Source organism: Colletotrichum abscissum (assembly GCF_030869225.1).
Source record: "Colletotrichum abscissum strain IMI 504890 chromosome Unknown Scaffold_9.1, whole genome shotgun sequence".
NCBI lineage: Eukaryota > Fungi > Ascomycota > Sordariomycetes > Glomerellales > Glomerellaceae > Colletotrichum > Colletotrichum abscissum.
The window spans coordinates 579,232-599,224 of record NW_026850536.1 but is presented as its reverse complement, the minus strand read 5'-3'; the positions used below and the strand labels follow the sequence as shown (position 1 = coordinate 599,224).

General features: G+C 54.3%; 4 protein-coding genes across 4 annotated transcripts; 3 read left to right on the top strand and 1 right to left on the bottom strand.

The window, feature by feature from the left end:
• Positions 1-389: 389 nt before the first annotated feature.
• On the top strand, positions 390-1,763 carry CABS01_04696 (uncharacterized protein; the record flags this gene model as incomplete). Its single annotated transcript, XM_060538066.1, has 1 exon — positions 390-1,763. The coding sequence occupies one exon, from the start codon at positions 390-392 to the stop codon at positions 1,761-1,763; it is 1,374 nt and encodes a 457-aa protein (XP_060389728.1).
• Positions 1,764-2,474: 711 nt separating this feature from the next.
• Positions 2,475-3,120, top strand: CABS01_04695 (40S ribosomal protein S17; the record flags this gene model as incomplete). Its single annotated transcript, XM_060538065.1, has 3 exons — positions 2,475-2,621; positions 2,759-2,959; positions 3,025-3,120. The coding sequence occupies 3 exons, from the start codon at positions 2,475-2,477 to the stop codon at positions 3,118-3,120; spliced, it is 444 nt and encodes a 147-aa protein (XP_060389727.1).
• Positions 3,121-3,579: 459 nt separating this feature from the next.
• Positions 3,580-4,479, bottom strand: CABS01_04694 (Rtr1/RPAP2 family protein; the record flags this gene model as incomplete). The annotated part of the gene is made up of 1 exon (XM_060538064.1): positions 3,580-4,479. The coding sequence occupies one exon, from the start codon at positions 4,477-4,479 to the stop codon at positions 3,580-3,582; it is 900 nt and encodes a 299-aa protein (XP_060389726.1).
• A 2,146-nt stretch (positions 4,480-6,625) lies between these two features.
• CABS01_04693 (SH3 domain-containing protein) lies at positions 6,626-10,302 on the top strand (the record flags this gene model as incomplete). The annotated part of the gene is made up of 3 exons (XM_060538063.1): positions 6,626-8,453; positions 8,505-8,579; positions 8,636-10,302. Coding segments are annotated over 3 exons (3,570 nt in total), but the record flags the coding sequence as incomplete, so codon positions are not given.
• Positions 10,303-19,993: the final 9,691 nt, after the last annotated feature.

Below are 19,993 nucleotides of genomic sequence, written 5' to 3'. Positions count from 1 at the left end.
CCATAAAATACCGAGGTAGCTTCTGTGTGCCTCGCTAAGGCCTGAAAATACTGTTCGAAGGCTTTTATCTAGTTCGAAATTTGCAAATTGTCGGAATATCCAACTTCGCAAAGTTCCCTCGCAGTCTCTACCACTTGAAGCCTCTGAGACTGAAGGCCCAGTGTCTCTTATCCCTTAATTGGTTTAGACTGTGCACCATACATGGACATTTCGGGTGACAGTGGAGAGAAGCAGGAGAAACGACAGGGGTAGCTCTCACCCAATCAGGTACGCCGGCTTCTTCCGCACTCCAATTGAAATTTCTCACGCAACGATGCACGCTCGTCACCAGTTCCGCGATACATACGACTGACGACGACCAAGCTCAGTAGAGAGCTTCGCCAGCCGCCATGTCTGCCCGAATGTCGCCCGGAGGGGCGCTGCTGAGATCATCTCGGATGTTCTCTGTGCCCAAGCCGCTCCCTCAACCCGGAGGTCAAGCAGCCGCCATCGCTCGATACGCATCCCCGACGGCGACCGCGCCTTATCCCACGCACCAATCCATCACCACTACCGAATCCTCGAGGGCCCTTGGTGACTGGGGCTTCAAGCGCTCCCTGCCTCTTCGATCCACGACCAAGTCATCGACCCCCGTTGTCCGCATCAAGGACATTGACTGCTTCGAAAACGTCACCGATTACACCTCCGCCGCGGACCACACCTTGTCTCTTCAGAAGTTCCACGAGCTCAACCTGCCCGTCACACTACCTGGCACCAACCGGTCGCGTCTCGGTGGTATCCACATTGGAGCGAAATCTGTATTCGAAGACGATGGTGACTTCACTACTGTCAAGCGTAACGGCGAAAACGAGGAGAAGAGGTGGAAGTTCCAGGGCCCCTGGTTGGCTGGCCTCACTGAGGGCGAATTCAACGCATACCTGCGCAAGGCTGTCCGCAACAAGCGAGCATCATTCCGCAACTTCCTGCGGAAGCGTATTGCATCCGATGAAACGAGCAAGCAGCGTCAGAAATCCCTGGAGGCTGGAGAGAATGCTCCCGCAGCTCTTCGCGCAGGCGACGTAACGGAAGAGCAACTCACAGAGTACATTCGCAAGTTGCGCAACGACCGCATCACCTTGTACTCACTTGTCGGCGAATTCTTGGACCTTGCTCCCCTGAACCCGCCCAGCTCGTTGACCGACTTCAGCAAGTCGACGGAGAAGACCAAGCGCCCCAGCTTGTACGCTGAGCATGGCCCGCCCGCTTCTCACCCCTCTGGCGGTATCTCATACCTCCGCACATCCAACTTCGCCGAGAACCACCCAGTATACGGCCCCCAGGCGCAACATACCCCCGTCCTGGCTCGTATCGTCGCCCCGAGATCAGGAGCCAACAGCGCCAAGCTGGGCGTCGGCGGTTTCATCACGGATGTTCCCCAGGGCGATACAGCTTTCAACCACAGAGCCTTCGTTGGACGCAACAACAAGGTGGCTGGTGTTGTCACTTTCGACCCCGATATCAAGGGAGGCGCCAAGGCCTACGTTTCGCCTACGTCGGCTCGCATTGACTCAGACGGTTGTGTCCAAATCACCGTTGGCGAGGCTAATGAAGAGGCCCAGCTCATTCTGAAGGAGTTGGTTGGAAAGGCCAAGATCTACAACGACAAGACCGAGGTAGAAGCACCCGCACCGGCCCGCAGATTCATCCGAAATGTGCACACCAACAACCAAAGACCGGGAACCAGCGCGGTGGGCAGCTCGAAGAGCTACGGTCTTGACTCTTGAGGGTGGTGAAGATAGCGTTGGAAGCGCTTCTAGTCATAAGACTAGGCGCGAATGAGCCTAGGATAGTAGAGCATGGAGTTGAGTCACACTATGAAGAAATCATCTTTGTATGGCGTTCGCATGTGTGCCGAGTGTACTATGTATGGTATTGTAAAATAAGAAGAATACAACGCAAATTTCGACACTTTCTTGACAGTCTATGATCGTTAAGGAGCAATCGTACTACTAATCTAGCCAAGATGAGGTACTTCAGCTTGTTGCAATACCTACTTGTACCTGGCCGTCGGCGGGAATAGAGGCCAGAAAATATCTTCAACTGTCAAATTATGCTAATCCGAGAATGGGAGCGCAACTCTTCCAATTCGACGCAATTGTGCATCCTTGGAAGGAGCCAGCAGTGAAGACGAGAGCCTCGTGTTATATCGGCTCCGTACCAAGGAATGAACCCGATCCGGATCCGAGTGGGGCACTGATTCCTGTCTCGTCCCAGCCATCCACGAGGTCACGTGTGATTACATATGCATGCCCCCATGGCCTGTGCACTGAAAGTCCCGCACCCCACACCACGGCCCTAAATTTCGTGTAAAGATATCAAAATTGCATCTGCCCGGCGAAACTTATCATGAACATCTCGACCGACCAGCCTCACTAACCGACCAACTCCCTCCACCCAGCCAAATACCCCCCTTCCGTTGAGTCAGTACCGCCAAAATGGGTCGCGTTCGCACCAAGACCGTCAAGAAGTCCGCCAAGGTCATCATTGAGCGGTACTACCCCAGACTCACCCTGGACTTCGAGACCAACAAGCGCATCTGCGATGAGATCGCCATCATCGCCTCCAAGCGCCTCCGCAACAAGGTCAGCAAAAGATAGCCACCCAGACGCAACATACGAGTTGGACGAACGAAGGTCCCCGCGAGACCGCTTCCAAACATCGGTGTTGGGGATACGGAAAGGTTGAGAGGGCAAAATTGCTGACTGGAGTGAAATTACAGATTGCTGGCTACACCACCCACTTGATGAAGCGTATCCAGCGTGGTCCCGTCCGCGGTATCTCCTTCAAGCTTCAGGAGGAGGAGCGTGAGCGCAAGGATCAGTTCGTCCCCGAGGTCTCCGCCCTCGACTTCACCCAGAACACCGAGAGCGGCCAGCTCGAGGTCGATGTCGAGACCAAGGACCTTCTCAAGCACCTCGGCGTACGTCTTTACCTCTACTTTGATTCGAAATGATGTCCCCCAATACTGACTATCGTGCCCCGCAGTTCGACGCTATCCCCGTCAACGTCACTCCCGTCGGCCAGACCCAGGTCCAGGAGCGCGGAGGCCGCTTCGGTGGCCGCCCCCCTCGCCGCGACTAAATTTCAGTCGTGGTCGATTGTGGATAAGGAAAATTGGGTGGTTTTTAACGGACTTTTACGGCAAACGGCATATGATGATACACATTGCTACAGGCGTCTTACGGACGGTAGTGAGTTCACACTAGGAACTTCCACAAAGAAAAGTTCTGTTTTCCCACTCAAGGTGTCGCCGATTCTCTAGGGTAATTCCGGAGATGACGCTTGACTGCCAATCTTCTATCCCTCTCTTGCGTACCGTGATGCTGTCCCTCTGACCTTGTAGCTCAACTGAGCCTCCCGTTGAAATGCAGCTGGTTTCTGAAACTAGGCCTGCTGTGCATATAGTGATTAAACTTTCGAATCGGTGTGCCTTTGGGTATCAAATCTATCTATATAGAGCGACCGATCATTGCGACGCCTAAATGAGCTCCTCCTCCACGCTTCAATCATCTCTGGTATCCTCCCGCCCGTAGAATTACACTATGACATTTCTTGGTCACGTTGTGCCTCAAATTGGGAAGCCTCAGCAATGGCCTGCGCCTTGCCAGCTCCCGGTCTGTGTCCCTCAACAAATAAATGGGAGTCGTCTGGATCTCCAAACACGCCATGCTCTGTTGGTGGCTTGACCTCCCTCTCCCTAATGGCAAGAGTGAAAGTATTACCAGGCTGTCCCGTCTCCCGTGTCTCTCCTCTCTCCAAGGCCAATGTGGTAGACTCCTCGGCCGCCCTCCTGCCCTCCTCCAGCTTCAAACTTGCGAGGTCGCGCGAAGCCTGCGATGCAGGGTCATCCTGCCTCGCCTTCTCCTCTCCATACAGCTCAATCTCAATATCCGGCAACCCCGCCCGCTCCCACGCAGCCGACTCGTTCAGCTGCACCTTGATATACATGGCCCTGCGCTGGCAGTCCTTGGAGCACCACTTCTCCGACTCCTTGCGATTGACGATATCAAAGTCTGCCTTGCCAAAGTTGATGAGCCTCCACTCGCCACCTTTGGAGGCCATCGGCTTCGGCTGCGCGCAGAGGGTGTACCCGCACAAGCCGTTGACGTTGCGCTCCTCGATGAGGTCGTCGTAGTCGGAGGGCTGGAAGAGGCGGATGCCGGCCTTGAAGTCGGCGACGTCGCGTGGGGAAGGGTTGGCGGCGGAGAAGGTTCTGCTGCCGCGCTCGGTGGGGTACTCGGAGAGTTCGGCCAGGCTCTCGAGGATCTGGAGCTCTAGGTCCTTGCGCTGCTGAATGATGCGGGCGTGCTGGAGGGCGATTTCGCGGGGGTCTTGTTTTCGGGGATTGAGGACGGCGTTGGCGGCGCCGCTGCCGGAGGCGGTGGCTCCGGCTGCTGCCTTTTTGAGGATGCCCTTCAGTGGCCGGGCATCGGTAGCCATGGTGGATGTTGTTATGTACGTGAGGTGGTTGTGGGAGGGGTTCGTCTAGCTTCTGTGCGGCGCGTCGTCTTATGTTTCCCTGTAGGAGCTTCGAGCTCGGCGATGGAAGGTGGTAGAGCCTTTGAAAAATGACTATACGGTGCGCGGAAGGGAAAATGTTGTCGTGGCTACGCGTGTGAGACAGGCTGGAATTAAGATACGATGCGTGGTGGTGAGTGTAGATTGAAGACGTGAACAAGTGAAAATTGTTAAGCAATTGGAGAATGTTCGATCCCGCAAGTGTTACTGTCGGGAATATACACCCCACCCTTCGCACCAAGAGCACTCCCAATCGAGAATCCGCTGTTCGGCATGGAAGCACGCAAGCTGAAGCAAAGCACCAGGGCCGTAGTACGTACCTCCTGCCACCACCCGGCTGCCGCCACGATTGAGGGGGAACAGTCAACAGCCGCCAAGACTTTTACACTCAGGCACATTGGTGTGACGGGTTGACCAGGCGCTTTGCTGGCGAGAGTGTGGCTCGGGGTGCTCGGGTGGCTTGAGCGGCCGTAACTCCGTCCCTCCGCTTCCAAGTTCCCCCCCTCCATTCCCAGCTGCTCCCCCATGTCCGCGGCCCTCGACTGGACTTCTGGGGAGGATTTCGATTGGCTAAAGCGGCTGAAGAAACGTAGCGCATCTTCCGTCCGCTCTCACACCTCCAACACTGGACTGGAACTGGACTTGGTTTGACTGTTTGGCCTCGTGTTAACACCGGGCTTGCCCTGCGCCACGGTCGAGTGACCTGCTCAAGCTCCTTCAGGTCATCTCGTAATGCACTACTATTGTTCCGTTGCACCATGTCGTGGGACCGTCCAATGCCTGGAACTGGCTTTGCTGGCTTACCTCAACTTGACCTCACACTGCAGTTGCCATGAAGGTTAGGTGCCTAACCTAGCTGTTCCTTTACATTGATCTGCTTCTCTACGGAACCCTCTCTGGCCAACCACGATTTGCGTGAGGCCCCAGCTGGCCGAGCCACATGCGCCTGATCTATATTGGTCCTGCCGTTGTTCCCGTTCGCTGCTGTTGTGTATCGATATTGCTAAGGTATTCCGACCTCCACAAGGGCATAGCCTGGGGTGTAGCATTGTGAAGTGTTGCAGCTAACGGTGATGGACTTCCAACTCTTATAGAATTCTATGAGAAGTCCGGCCGAAGCGCAGAATGCAGACGCAGGCGACAAATGACATGCGATAGACTTCTCTGCCCGTTCTTTGGATGACCGTTATGGTGAACCCCTGCCCTTAGAACCCCATCGCATCGCCTGCCATTTGATACTGAATATGAATTTGCGAACCCAAGACAGTCCAGTTCAACAGCGACAAAACAGATCAGAACACAGTGGCCATCCACGTAGAGCAGGAAATGAATACCAACCATGATATTCATACAGTGTTCTCAAATCCAGGGTTGCAGTGTGTCTAGGCAGACGCATCCTACCCGAAGAGCCCATCTCACCCGCATAGCGCATTGCGGCTCCAGAGTACCCAATATGCACCACATACAACCCCCAAAACTTAGCTCACCTTAGGTACGACACACCAAGGTAAAGATGGACAAAGAGCCACCTGAACAGGAAAAGAGAATGCATTTGTCAACGGGGTGTCTGGGGCTGCATACATGACTCTTGTGTTTGCATAGTGCAGACTTCCCAGGCAGGGCCCCCAATTGCCCCGACACATTGAACTAAGAGAGTTACAAGTTCATGCGCTGACGTCGACACGCCAACTTGTAGATCCCTCCACCCCCGTCCGTCTCTTCCTCACAGCCTCCTTCTCCGACTGCCCACCCCCCCTTCCTCCCCAAGTCCCCCCTCGCTGAGTTTGAGAAATCGCCAGCGCAGTCGCAACGCAACCCGCTCAACCTCACACACCGTCATCATCCACCTTTGTCATTTGTTTTTCCACCCTCACGGGCTCTTACTTCGCACATCGCAGTCCGTTGTTGATGTAGCTACTGCCCCGAATCTGACCTTTCGTGTCTTTTCGCTTCTAGTCGTAGCTACTATTACTGCGTACCTTACTGCTGCTACTGCTGCTGCAACCAACAGCCCACGCAAGGTCCAAGCTGCTGACGACGTTCCGATTCCGTTGCCCCACACCATAGAGCTCCAGCGTCGCTCGCTCTGACCTGCGGCACCCAACTCCTCTTTCGACCGTCTAGGTGTTCGCATCCCACAAACACACCGACAACAAGCCAAACCGACGACAACGACGATATCGACGAAGACGACGGACTATCCCGACCATTGCCGGCCATGTCGACCGCCCCTTTCAGGGTCAAGGCCCTGTTCGAATACTCCTCGCCCCACGAGGATGACCTTCAGTTCCCCGCCGGCGTCATCATCACCGTGACCGACGAGGAGGATGCTGATTGGTATACTGGCGAGTATGTCGACGACTCTGGCGCCAAGCACGAAGGAATCTTTCCTCGCAATTTCGTCGAGAAATTCGAGCCCCAGGCCCCGCCTCGCCCAACGAGAACTCGAACCAAGAAAGAGGCCGAGGTCACGTCCCCCATCTCGGAGGCGCCCGCCCCAGTTCCTCAATCCGAGCCTCAACCCACCCAAGATGCTCACGCCGAGGTCGAGAAACCTGCGCCGTCCCCGGCCGCTGCCGTGCCTGCCTCGCCCGAAGCACCCGCAGCTCCCGAGCCCGAGCCTGTAAAGGCACCTGAGCCAATCCCCGAACCGACCCCGGTTGCTCCGGCTCCCAGAACTGAGTCCCCCGCAGCCACGTCGCCTCCCATCGCCAAGGCAGCGCCTGCTTCATCAAAGCCCGGCCCGCCGCCCAAGCCGTCCAGCAATGCCTTCAAGGATCGCATTGCTGCATTCAACAAAGCCTCGGCCGCTCCTATTACGCCCTTTAAGCCGAGCGGGCTGGCCCAAGGTTCCTATCACATCAAGAAGCCGTTTGTGGCTCCTCCTCCTAGCCGCAATGCATATGTTCCCCCGCCTACGCAGGCACCGGTTGCAAAGGTCTACCGAAGAGACGAGGACCCGGAAATTCTGGAAAGAGAGGCAGAGGCCCAGGAGAATGCTGAGAAGGCCGGCATGGCTCCTGGTCCCTCTGGTGAAGATGGTGAGGATGCGCCGAAGCCGACCACCTTGAAGGAGCGCATTGCTCTTCTTCAGAGACAACAACAGGAACAAGCACAGCGTAACGCAGAGGCCGCTGCCAAAAAGAAGGCTGCACGACCACCACCTAAGAAGCGCACCGACAGCCAGGAGGCTTCTGAGGATGCCGGCGCTGCTGCTGCCCCTGCACCTGAGGGCGATACGGAGGAGGTAGCAGGCCGGAGCTCGATAGATTCAGCTCGTGTGCCGCCCGCGCCCCGGCGCAAGCCTTCCAAGGGCCCTGCTACCGAGAGCTACCATGACGGCAATGAAGCGGACATGTCTGGGGCTGGCGACACTACCGAAGGCCCTGAGGATCTCACCGAACGCGACGATAGTGACGCGGCTCCACGGCCTGTCCTGCGGCCCCAAGTCGCTTCTCCTATCGAAGCAAGAAAAGAGGAGGACGCAGCCGATGAGCAGGGCGGAGATGAGGAAGAAGAGGAGGAGGACGATATTGACCCCGAGGTTCGCAGGAAGGAGGAGCTCAGAGCCAGGATGGCGAAAATGAGCGGCGGCATGGGAATGCACGGCATGTTTGGGATTCCAATGGCTGCTCCAGCTATACCCAAGAAGAAGAAGACAATCGAGAAGCCAGTGGAGGCATCGCCGACGGAGGAGCACGAAGAGGAGACATCGCCTACAAGCCGTGTCGCCGTACCGGGCATGATGGCATTGCCAGGGCTGAGCGCACCCAAACGTCAAGAAGAGGCTACTGAGCCTGAGCCGCCAACATCCCCTAGAGCGCCACCTCCGCCTCCACGAACGATTGAAGTCGACGATGACAGAGACGAGCCAATTACGAGCCCACCTCCTATTCGTGAGTCAAAGACGGTTGTTGTCTTAGTTGCATTTGCTAATTTTGCGAAAGTCCCTGCCCGTGAGCCCGCAGGAGCTCCTCCTGTTCCAGGATCCCGGCCTGCGGCGCCGCCCGTTCCCAGCGATTGTAAGTCCTTGACCCTGTGTTAGTTCGCTTCAAGACAATGGCTCATAGTACTCCAGCTCGACCCGCTACCTCTGGGCTCAAATCTCCCAGTGATGGCTCAGTGTCCGACGATGAGCTATCAGGAGGTGTCCTAGACACTCCCAAGGCCGAAGAAGCGCGAGCACCCCCGCCACTGCCGCCAGTTGCAACTGCCGCACGCTCGCCACCCCCAATTCCCGGCTCCGAATTCTCACCAACATCTCCCACCAGCTCCTCGGGCAAGCGGATGAGCAGAATTCCGCCTCCTATCCCTGGAGCTGCTCCTCCTATCCCTACAGCACAATCGCGACCGCCTCCCCCACCACCTCCAGGCGGTAGTCTGAGCCGTCAGTCGACGCAGGATATGCACGTCGCATCACCCATATCACCACCGATCAGACCTCCTCAACAGGGTGACGATGAGGACGAGGCTACAGAGTATGAGGGAGATTACGATACTGACATTGCGTCGTCGGTTCCCCACAAAGACGCACTCAAATCTCACGCCAGGGACTCGAGTCTCGACGACAACACGCCAGTCAGATCACCCACATCCCCAGCCCTACCACCGACCATGCCGCCACCTATCCCGACTGGCCCGCCGCCCAGAGCTGCTCCGCCACCGGTGCCGACGGCTGATAAGCGCCGCTCTGTGGATGTACCGCGAACAGCTCCTCCTCCCCCTCCGCCAGCAAGGGACGATGACGAGTACGACCCCTATAACTACTCCACCCAAAAGCTACCGTACTCTCAGCGAACCCCGAAGATTGAAGAGGAGGGATACTTCCAGGATGATGCTCCGCCGTTGCCATCGCCGTCTCACACGAGAGCCCCGCCTCCCGCCCCTCCCGCTGGCCGGTCTCGCCAGTCACTGGATGTGTCACGAGCCTCCATGTCTCAGCGACGTTCTATGGATGCGCACCGACCGTCCATGTCCACAGAATCAGGCTTCATCGCTAACAACGTCGATATGGCCAAGCAAAGTGGTTGGTGGCGTCAGGACAAGACGGTACCTCCCATTTTCCAGGGTAGAAAGGACTTGTATTATGAGACGGACGACTCGACATCAGGCTCGATTGTCACACGCACCATTTATGTGCTCTTCCAAGATTACTCGCAGACGATCATCACCGTGGAGTACGATCAGAACAACGCTGCCGATGTTCAGCTGGATCAACGGCATGATCCGCCTCCAAGAGCCTTGCGACAGGATGAGCTCGAGCAATCGTATGAACGATTTGGACGACCAATCTCTGAAGCGGTCGTCTCCAAGAAGGAAACGATTGTTGGCGACGGAACGCCGCAAGGCCTTATTCATGAACTCTTGAAGCCTTTCAATGATGCTCTGGCGCCAATTGGAACCAGAGCTTATGGCGCGCTCGTTTACTCCAACATGGCCAATGCCTCCACACAACAAAATGACCAGATCCGACCTGGAGATATCATTTCCATTCGGAACGCTCGGTTCCAGGGCAAGCACGGCCCCATGCATGCCAAGTATTCAATGGAGGTCGGCAAGCCTGACCACGTGGCGGTTGTATCGGAATGGGATGGCACAAAAAAGAAGGTTCGCGCCTGGGAACAGGGCCGCGAAAGCAAGAAGAACAAGGTTGAAAGCTTCAAGCTGGACGACTTGCGTAGTGGTGAGGTTAAAATCTGGCGGGTGATGCCCCGGAGCTGGGTGGGATGGAACAGCCCGTCTTAGGAGATGTGCTGGGAGCCCCCACGGCAGCCGACGCTGCGAAGACGGACGACGGTCGGCTCGCTGAAGAGGGACTACTCACCTCTACGACGAAGACACCGACTGGGAGTCCACGGTTACGACGGATCGGTCTGATGCATCTATTGCGCGTTCAAGGAGAGGATGGGGGATAGACTGGGATCTTTCTTCATCTCGCTCGTCCTCGTGTTATTCATTGGCTATACGCCCCTCCCGCAGCATAGTTCGCTTTAGGAACCTAGTAGCAACGCATTGATTCTATTTTGTCGACTGTTGTAGTTTGATTGACGCCGCTGAGTGTGATCCTTGGTCCGGATATGTGAGGATGTTGATATACTTGCGTCTTCTGTTCTTTCGTTCGGTGGGTCTCTGCTTTACATTGTTTTACTCAAATCTGGCCCACATCAGTCTTCTTACCTGTCCCCGACCCAACTCGAAGGAGCCAGTGCGGCGGGTGTGTGTGTGTGGGCCCCCCGTTATCTGTGATGTTCTTCGCAGTCTGCGTTCTTTTGTGAGAAATGAGACGTAAGCCTTTGCTTCCATTGAGGATCACTACGCTGGAAATTGAAGACGGTCTTTCTCTTCTAGTTCAGCGCAGAAGGGGATTTACTCTGTCGTTCTTGCAGGAGCAAAGAAGAGAGTTTGGCATTCAGGCTGGACCTCTGGTTGAAGTGGGCATTCATGACCTACCTAGTAATGATACGTATTTTAAGCACCAAAGTGAGAAAGAAAAAGAAGAAGATAAAGTAGGGCAGGCTTGAATGTCCTTCCATATCCCCCCCAGAAATCTTCCTCTACCCTGTTTGACATATTTTGCCCTTTTAGCTAGAGCACGATGTCTCTTTTCCCTTTCTATTCCATCTTGTAAGTTCTTCTGATACTATCCTCATTATACATGTTCACATCTTGGTAAGGGGGGAATGGTCACGAGAAACTGAGTGCCCGAACGTAAAGTTCAGCCATCGAGAATTTCAAAAGTGCACCAGGGTCAAGAAGGGCTACAAGGACGCCTATGACACCCTATGCCCATGCACTAAGTTTGAATAATACAGTACATCTTCGAACTCTAGCTTCTCAAAGCTTCTGTAGGTCTCAATTGTGTTTGCTGCTTGTCTTTTGTTTTTGTCTCTGCTAGTTGCTCGGGCGGTTCTCGGTAACCTCAGTACGGCTTTTTAATTGAAACTCTGTACCACGTACTGAGCACATGCACATACTAAAATCACTGATCCAAAGGTTCTCAACGCCGTTATTGATTCATGTCTTCTCCTAATCCCAACTCAAAATTGTGATCGGGATTTCCCAGGTTGGCGCCGTATATAAAGTGACCCCCCGGCACGCCCCCCTCAGGCACCCAAGGTCATCTAGAAAACGAAACCCACTCGTTACGAGTTGCCCTACGATACTAAGGACTCCTAAAACGTCTCGTATTCGCCTTAACAAACGTGCGTCAGAGGAGAAGATGAATGCTTATAGATATAAGAGAAAGAATTCCACTAAAACTATGTGTTCTTACCGATTCCTTAGTTTTTCTTTATGATAGTAATCCTATCCTCTCTCCTTTTACTTAGCTACTCTAAATGATTTATTGATAAATATGTATAGAGCTAGTGGAGTGTAGCAAATTCCTACATAAAGCTGAGAATCGAAGTAAAGTAGACGCTATTATAAGATAGGTTCTTTAATATTCATGCAAGAGTGCTTAGAGTCTTTAGTAGCTTGTCTGCATGTAAGCCACACCCTAAGCAGTAGTCTTTTTCGAACGAGGAGATCTTTCAGCTTCCGCCCAGTCTGCCTACCTATCTTATTACGAATACGACCGAGCAAGGTGCTGCGTGAGCAAAGAACGTAATCTCTAACACTTAAAGTTGTCTAAAGGACTTCAAACAGTAGGCGTGCCCCGTCTATCTTGCAGTTCGGACTCTACTATAATTACTTCGTAGCATACTGGGGTGAAAGTATGACCTGCCACGGCTGACGTGGCCCTTGCGGCGAGCTGCCTCCAGGTCGTTGTGAAGAAAGAAGGACTGAACGTGGGAAACGGAAGTCGCTTTATATACCCTGTAACACATGCGGCAGTAGGTTGAGGCATCCATGAAGCGGGCGAGGGGATTGGCCTGAGAGGAGCTCATTCACTCGGATCGTTGTTGTGGAAGAGTACTGAACGCGAGAACGGCGCCGTCTTGTAATACGTCCGCACGTCTCGAAGAGAAAGACTACACTTGGGTATCTTTCCAGAATAGATCCACTCAAATTAACTTGCGGTATTTCAGAAGGGGGTTATAAGGGGTTTATCTAGATTGAGGTTATCAGAGGAAAAGCTCAGTATGGAAATCGTAGCCATCCTCTACAACTTGGGCATACGCAGAGACCCTACTTTTTGTTTCATAAGACCGGTCAGAGTCAAAGCAAGGTTTGATACATCTCTTGAGGCGTTATGCGTGAGGTTCTCAACCAGATCACTCCTAACTGCTCAAAGAGCCCTTCAAGATCAAGTAGCACAGGTCACTAAGAAACATCTAAGACTTTGAATAGAATTTCTACCGAAATGCGCTATCGAGAAAGGAACAGTTGTTACAAACGAGATCTTGTTTATGTACTGAGTGACGTAAATACCTTTGTATACTGCCTAGGCCAGCTAATATTGACAACAAGCTTCACAAACCCATAGAAGAGTTCTGTCTGACGATTACAAGGTCATGCTCTATTCAAAATATACTTTGACACTAGAGCAGACACACAGGGAGCAAGGCTAGGAAGGACCTCCCCTGGTAACGATGCCATCAACCTAGAACCAAACCAAGATCAGCACAAAGCTCCCTTGCCGTTCCTTAATAAACTCAACAACAAACAACGCATCCCGCTTATTCATCGAACGAGTCCCCAATCTAGAGGCTTGAACATCCAACATAACTCATCTCACAATCACCACTAGCTCACGGAAGAAGGCGCTTCTCCATCAACCATCAATCACCTCCCTCCAGATTCACAAGCCACCCCCCCCCCCCTCTCTACCTTCAGGCGCAAAGAGCCGCAGATAAAAGGGATGCTCAAGGCACTCGCCCTCCTTCCCAGGGTATCGGAGTCACCAGAACCAATCACCAACCACCAACACCATACCCAAGGTAGACTGAAAGAATCCCCTAGAGTGGTGAGATGGTGGCCTGTCAAACACGTCCACTTGCGCATCCTCTCCCCCCTCCTGCTACCTAGCCTTTCATCCAGACCAACTCCGTCCCCCCCCCCCCCCCCCCCCCCCACCCCCCCTCCCCCCCCCCCCCCCCCCCCCCCCCCCCCCCCCCCCCTCCCCCCCCCCCCCCCCCCCCCCCCCCCCCCCCCCCCCCCCCCCCCCCCCCCCCCCCCCCCCCCCCCCCAAATCACCCCCAATCCTCATCCCGCACTAAGGAAACGCCCAATGACGGTGGCAGCGCATCTCACCCGTCTCTCCAACCGGTTGTCCATGCGGGATTTCCGTCAACTCGTCGTTGGCTTTTTCTAGTATACCGGTAGCCAAGGGAAAAATTTGAAAAAGGGAGGGAGGGAGGGCTCGGCTAGGTCCGGTTCGGCTCTAGACTTGTCACCAAGGCCGGAGCCTTTTCGCAGAGAAGGTTGGATGATGGGATGATGTGCTGATGATGGCAAAAGAAAAGAATTCTCTCATTCTTGGATGATTGGCTTCTGCAAGGATAAATGAAAATGTGTTTCCCACCTCGTCCGTCTAAGCCCGGAGTAGGAGACCTACATGGATGCTGGAAGATAAGTTTGGAGAGATAGAAGGCTCGTCTTCTCCATACATGTACCATAATTAGCCGGGCCGGGTCTCCTGATTAAAGGTACTTGACTCTGAAATCAATCATATTCCAGCTCCCAGCTCCTCCCCAACATGCCATTCTGTGTAGGAATATAATTTCGAGTAAAGCTTGACAGACGGAAACACCCCTCCTCAACTCCTTAGTTCCCGAAGAAAAGGTCCACCTACCCCGGACCCGATCATCGCCCCAGAACAAGACACATGCAGCTTTCGATATGGTGTGATGCAACATCTGCACCAGGCAAAGCTCCGTTGCCGGCGCGGCTCGGCCTAGCATCCCACTGCACTGGGATGATGATCGGCAGCTTCCATAGGCCGAGCGTGTCGAGAGGGACGCGCCGCCGGCCGGTCGCTGCGGTGTCAAAACCCCCTACACTGCCGGTAACGGGGTCGGGGTTGCACGACGCCCGCCGTGCAGCGAGTGCGGGGGAAGAAGGCTTTCTCTCCACCACGTGTGTGGACGCCGCAAGATGGCGGGAAATGGATCACATGAGCCCGTCGAGAGCCCAATCACGATACGGGAGAATTTATCGATCCCTCAGTGGCTGGTCACAATGCTGCCTATGGAAACCTAATGCTCGATTCCGTCTCTCATAGGGCCAATATCCAGGGCTGCCGTAGTCGCAATGGTCCAGAGACAGGAAGGCACCAAGGTAATAGCGAGGCCTAGAACATCGTCTGAAAACACAGACCGTTGCATCCGGATCAGCAAGACTAGGGCCGGGACAAATCAGTCAACGCCGTTTTGGGATGTGGTTGTGCCGACGTGGTACTCAACGCGGATAGACTTTCTATTCGCGCTTCTAGGTCGTCTTAACACAGGGAATAGCGCGGTATACACCCGTACAGCAAATGAAACATCGTTGAAGCCCGACCCAAAAATTGATGTGACAAGCAAGGTTTGGGGAGGCTAGGAATAAGTCGAGATTCGCCTGTTGCAGTTGTCTAATTTCTAGACTGTGGTATATCGATGAGAACTTTCTTTCCGGGGGGATCAGACACGCATTTGCCGTCGCTAGACAGCATATATCCCAGCCTGGAGAGTGGCAACACCAGTAATACCGCGAGATATCTTGCCTTTGATCTGGCATGATCGACATTGGCAATAAGCGCTGCAATGGCAGCTCATAGGCGCGCGTGCGGATAAATGAGTGTCTTTAAGCTCAAAGATATGTCTGGTCGAGGACTGACTTTCCTCATACACGGGGTAGGTGAGAAGAGTGCGTACGTCGCCGCATGGCGATATACGCATGTCCATCCCATGCCCAACTATCCGTCAAGACTTCAGTGAGACCACGCAGTCAACGTACCATTACGGCGACAGAACATTGACGATCGTTGGCAAACACCGCCAAGGCGGGCGACTGAGGAGAATTCGAGTTGCTGCTGCTGTAGTACGTAGTTCCAGGAGACAAATGGCGCTTGCAAGGCATCATTGCGTCAATGGCAAAAAGCAGCCACCATACAGCCGTAGATGCTGGATGACAACCCCGACTTCGGTCCTTTGCATGTCGGACGCAGGTTGCCCTCCTTAGGCTCAACGGGTGATGAGGTCACCCAATCCGTTCCATACTTACACTACGACATGCTGTATGTATCCTGCTGGAGTGTATCTTCTAGACCCGAGAGTCAGGACCGAAAAGCGGCACGTAGGCGCACATCCGTACCGTAGCGAGGGAGTCATCCAGTACTCTGTAGATGCTGAAAGCCAATTCGACAGAGTCAACCGAGACGCTGAACGCCAATGATGATCCATCCTCACGTCAAGGAGATGTTCCGTATAATCTGCCATTCCTGGTAAGGTCTGCCGACGGCCAAGCGCCGGATAGTGGCCCGAGAGGAACGCCGATCAAGGAACGCGTACAAGAAAGTCAGAAGAAGTGTCGCTCCCGCACTGATCGGCAGTAACTACTGATTGATAGTTACCCAAAGGTTGATACCGCCCATGACACGTTTAGAAGTCATATGCAGACACTGATAGAATCCTTGCAATCTGGCTTTAAGGGTATGAGGCGCCGCATGATCTGGGCCGCAGGATGAGGTCGATTAAGCACGAGAATTATGTGGTAGACCAATAGTCCCCATGGCGTCGGATTCGATACCATCTGGTCGCCTGTCCTATGAACGAGATGGAACCTGGATGCCTGATTGTTCGCCCTGCACCGTAGCACGGTGAAGTGCGCGTTGGGCCGACAATAGACCCTGAAAACACAGCAGCAGTTGATAGGGGCGGGGCTTTGCGCCGTCCTACGGAGTAGAGTATGTCGAAGAGACCTAACAGAGAAGACCCAGAGCAGCAATGAGATAGCACGTGTTGGGTGCTCAAGATCTGTCGTGAGCAGGGCCGATTCTCGGGAGTGGTGAAGCAGTAGATCCAGCGAATCATCGTCTGACACACGGCGGTGGTCCGAAGCCAAGATGACAGCAACCCGCATAAGCGAAGGAACAAATGAATTTGGCAGAAACGGTCTCTGCGCAGACGCAGGTTCGGTCATTCTGCTGCAAGTTCGTAAGACAAGCGTGTCTCAAACGCCTGCAGATGGGGTTGCAGGAGCTGGATACTCTGCATTCTGCTTTGGGATAATTGACTTCGTCATACTGAGCTGTCAAGCCGCACAATGAATCGAGGATTATGGGATTTCCATCGCAAGGCCGTGAGTACTGATAACTGCAACCGTATAGCCTCAAGGCCGCCTTGTAGCCTTTGCAAATCGATGCAAACCAGCGCCAGTGCTGCCATTGGTCTCTAGTCAAGATGCATGCCGAGTAAATAGGGATTCGAATGTTTTTGTGCCCCAGGCAAAGATGCAAACTAGGCAGCATGCACAATTTTACCAGGTCCCAGATACCAAGAATGCCTGCCGAGTCGGAACTGCAGGAACTTGAGCCTGGTATCCAGAAGACAGCGAAGCGAGAGAGGGCTCTGGGGCTTTGATCGTGACCGCCTACTCCAATGAATCAAGCGCGGCATGCAGCCTCGACTCTGGCCAAATCGTGGGGCTAACTCGGCCGTTGGGCATCAGCGAGGACGCTCGAAACATGAAGAGGCGATGGATGATTCGTCACGATGTTGTTATTGGAGCATCGAACAGGGCTTTTGAGATGGAGTGCGGTTCTCAACGCCGCGGCCGCTGTAAGCGAAAGGGCAGTCGGTGTCGAAGGTGACCGTTTCGCAATCCTGAAGTGTTACGCAGGAGCCATCGGCGTTTCTTCATTGCACGATGCAGGCAGCCCTAGAAGCCCCCAAAGATCCCACCGCCATCGTCGTCCCAGGCCAGCTGAGGACGAGGTTGCGGTGTGTGTGAAGCGGCAGCATCGTGGGCGTAACGATGGCGGCTGGTTGTGGCTGACGATGGAGGAGCTAAATTAAGCGCAAGAGACCAGGCGGCCAACAAAGCTGGTGGGGTTCATCCAAGACGGTCCCTGACTCTCTGGGACTGCGGCGTGCCTCGTGCTCCGTATCGAAATGGAGACGACGCAGAACTAAAGTCGGATAGATTGACTTTTGTCAGACGCCATTGCAGCAGCCACAGTCTATCCGTACACTACATACAAACTCAGGTCTCCAAGGGCGGGCCAGTCTGAGGGCTGTGTGCGCGCAGTAAGCGTTGCCTGTGAACCGTGGGGTACAGAGCAGGGTCTGGTGTTGCGCACGATGTGTCATCCGTTCCCTCTGTGATCAGCATGTTGGATACCTGAGCTGGGCTGGACTGGCTGACGCGGGTTACGGCTATGCAGTGCAGTGGCTATCGACGGGAATTTCTAGAAGGCCTTTAGCCTACACGTGTTGATGGAGTCGTATGGGGCGCTTGAGGGTGGCATCGCGGATGTGACGACGGGAGGCCGTCGTGGATTGGGCGGCGGGGCGGCGGGGCAAGTCGAACGTTGCGCCGCGATGAATTCATTGCGTGAGACGGAGTATTGCGTAGTAAGACGAAGTCAAAGCCGACGGTGGTAGGTGGCACGTCACCTAGTAACTATCTGGAGATCCAGTGAGTGGTGCGGCGTGGAGTTTGGTGTATTACTGCGTACACAGAGATAACGGGGTTGCCAGCGAATGAGAAGAATATGACGGAGAGAAGGGTGGCAGGTGAGGGAAAAGAGGACGTTCTAGATGCAGGTCGAAGTCTCGTCGGGAAGTTGGCAGGGGATCATTTCCAAGCTGGAGGGACAAGAGATCCAGGGAGGCAAGGAGGGGGTAAGCTGCGCTGCCTTGGCTGCGAGTCGACAAGTCTAGACGGTGACCAAGAAAACGGGAAGCGATCCGGGAAGGGCGACGAGTGCCGATCGTTGAAGCAACGGATCAATCAGATGGGCAGAAAAGAAAAAGCCAGCAGGAGGAAATTCTCCCTGGTGGACGGACGATCCTCGCAAGATGATTTGGTCATTTTGCATTCTTTTTGGGCGAGTAACCTCTTCTTTCGTATTCTTCCTGTTGTATGTATTAATTAGGTCATCAGGTATCATGTTTTCCCATCAGCCGCGCGAGGAAGCACAACGATGACTGGAAATGGCAATGACACGGGCGTCAGGATTATTCGGATAGGTCCCTCCCTCCTGATGACACGACACGTTCATTCAGGCTTTAGTCGCCGCCCAAGCCACAGCAGGCGGCCCACGAGGTATTGGGTCATTGGCCGCGAGAAAAGAGACCAGCTCCGTGAGAGCCAGGCCAAGCAGGCACGCAGGCAGGAGTGAATCTTCTCGGTCACTGCTGGGATATCCAGTGGCCTGGAGACCATCCGATAGACCGCCTTGACTTTGGGACCCAAGCCAGCCTGTGTGCGGCGTGCCTGTTTCCAGCCGTGAGTTTCGATAGCGATGACTGTGACTTTCACTCAGCCACGAGAGGCGCCAGCTGGTTTAAGAACAAGTGACTGTATTCGTAGTAGTGAACATGGGGGGACGTGGGTTGTACGTGGCGGTCGTCGGGCTGGAATCGTTAGCTTACAAACAGAGTTTTGGGGGGCTTTCCGATCAAAATTGATGGGCAAGCCGCAAACCGAATGTTCCCGACCTGCCTTGTGGCCTGCCTGCGTCTCCAGCGGGAACGATGCCAGGAATAAGCTCCAAAGCAGGTCTCCATTCCGACCGTCCCAGCGGGACACTCCCTAAGACTTCCTCGGTCCCTCTATCCTTGCAGTGAAGAATCTGGGTGCGACTGTGGGCTCCGACCCTTACTGCGTACTGCGTAGAAGTTAGCGGGCAGACAGACAGGGTCAAGGTCTCTAGGAAACATGCCACCGGAAGCTAAAACCGCGAGACCTGTCGTGCCACCCTGGCTCCCTTTCGAGCAATGCTGCGAGACGTATTCGCTGTCGGGTGTCTTTGAAATCTTCAGTGTTGGAGTCGCAAAAATGGTGACAGCGAGAAATTTGCAAATGCGACACGGCGCCTTATTCGTGGGACATTGTTGCTCCCCTAAAAGTTCCTTCGGCCAGGCCAGAATCAAAAGGCAAGAGGTCACAAGCAATTCGTACCGTATGGGGCAGGGAACATCCCACGGCGGGCCACCGTTCCTGCTTTCCCCGTTTCTTGCCCAAGGTATGCGTACCTTCCATCTTCCATACCTTACCTTACGGACACCTTATTACTTAGGAAGGAGGACTGAGAAGGCCGAGAGACCGCTGGCTCCTTCCCGGTGATTCTTTTCCCTCGCTCGGCCGGGTGACTTGTCTGCATTGTAAAGCCAAGCCGAGCGAGACTTCCTCCCATCTTTTCCCCCCAAACATGCAGTGCCTTCGTGTCTCGTTGTCGCCAAAAATGGGGGAGGGATTAAGGAAATAGCAAGATAACATGGTACATGACAGAGTACGGGTCTGTGTACTTGTCGCCATGTCACTACTTTACTGTTCCGAGTCCTCCTTC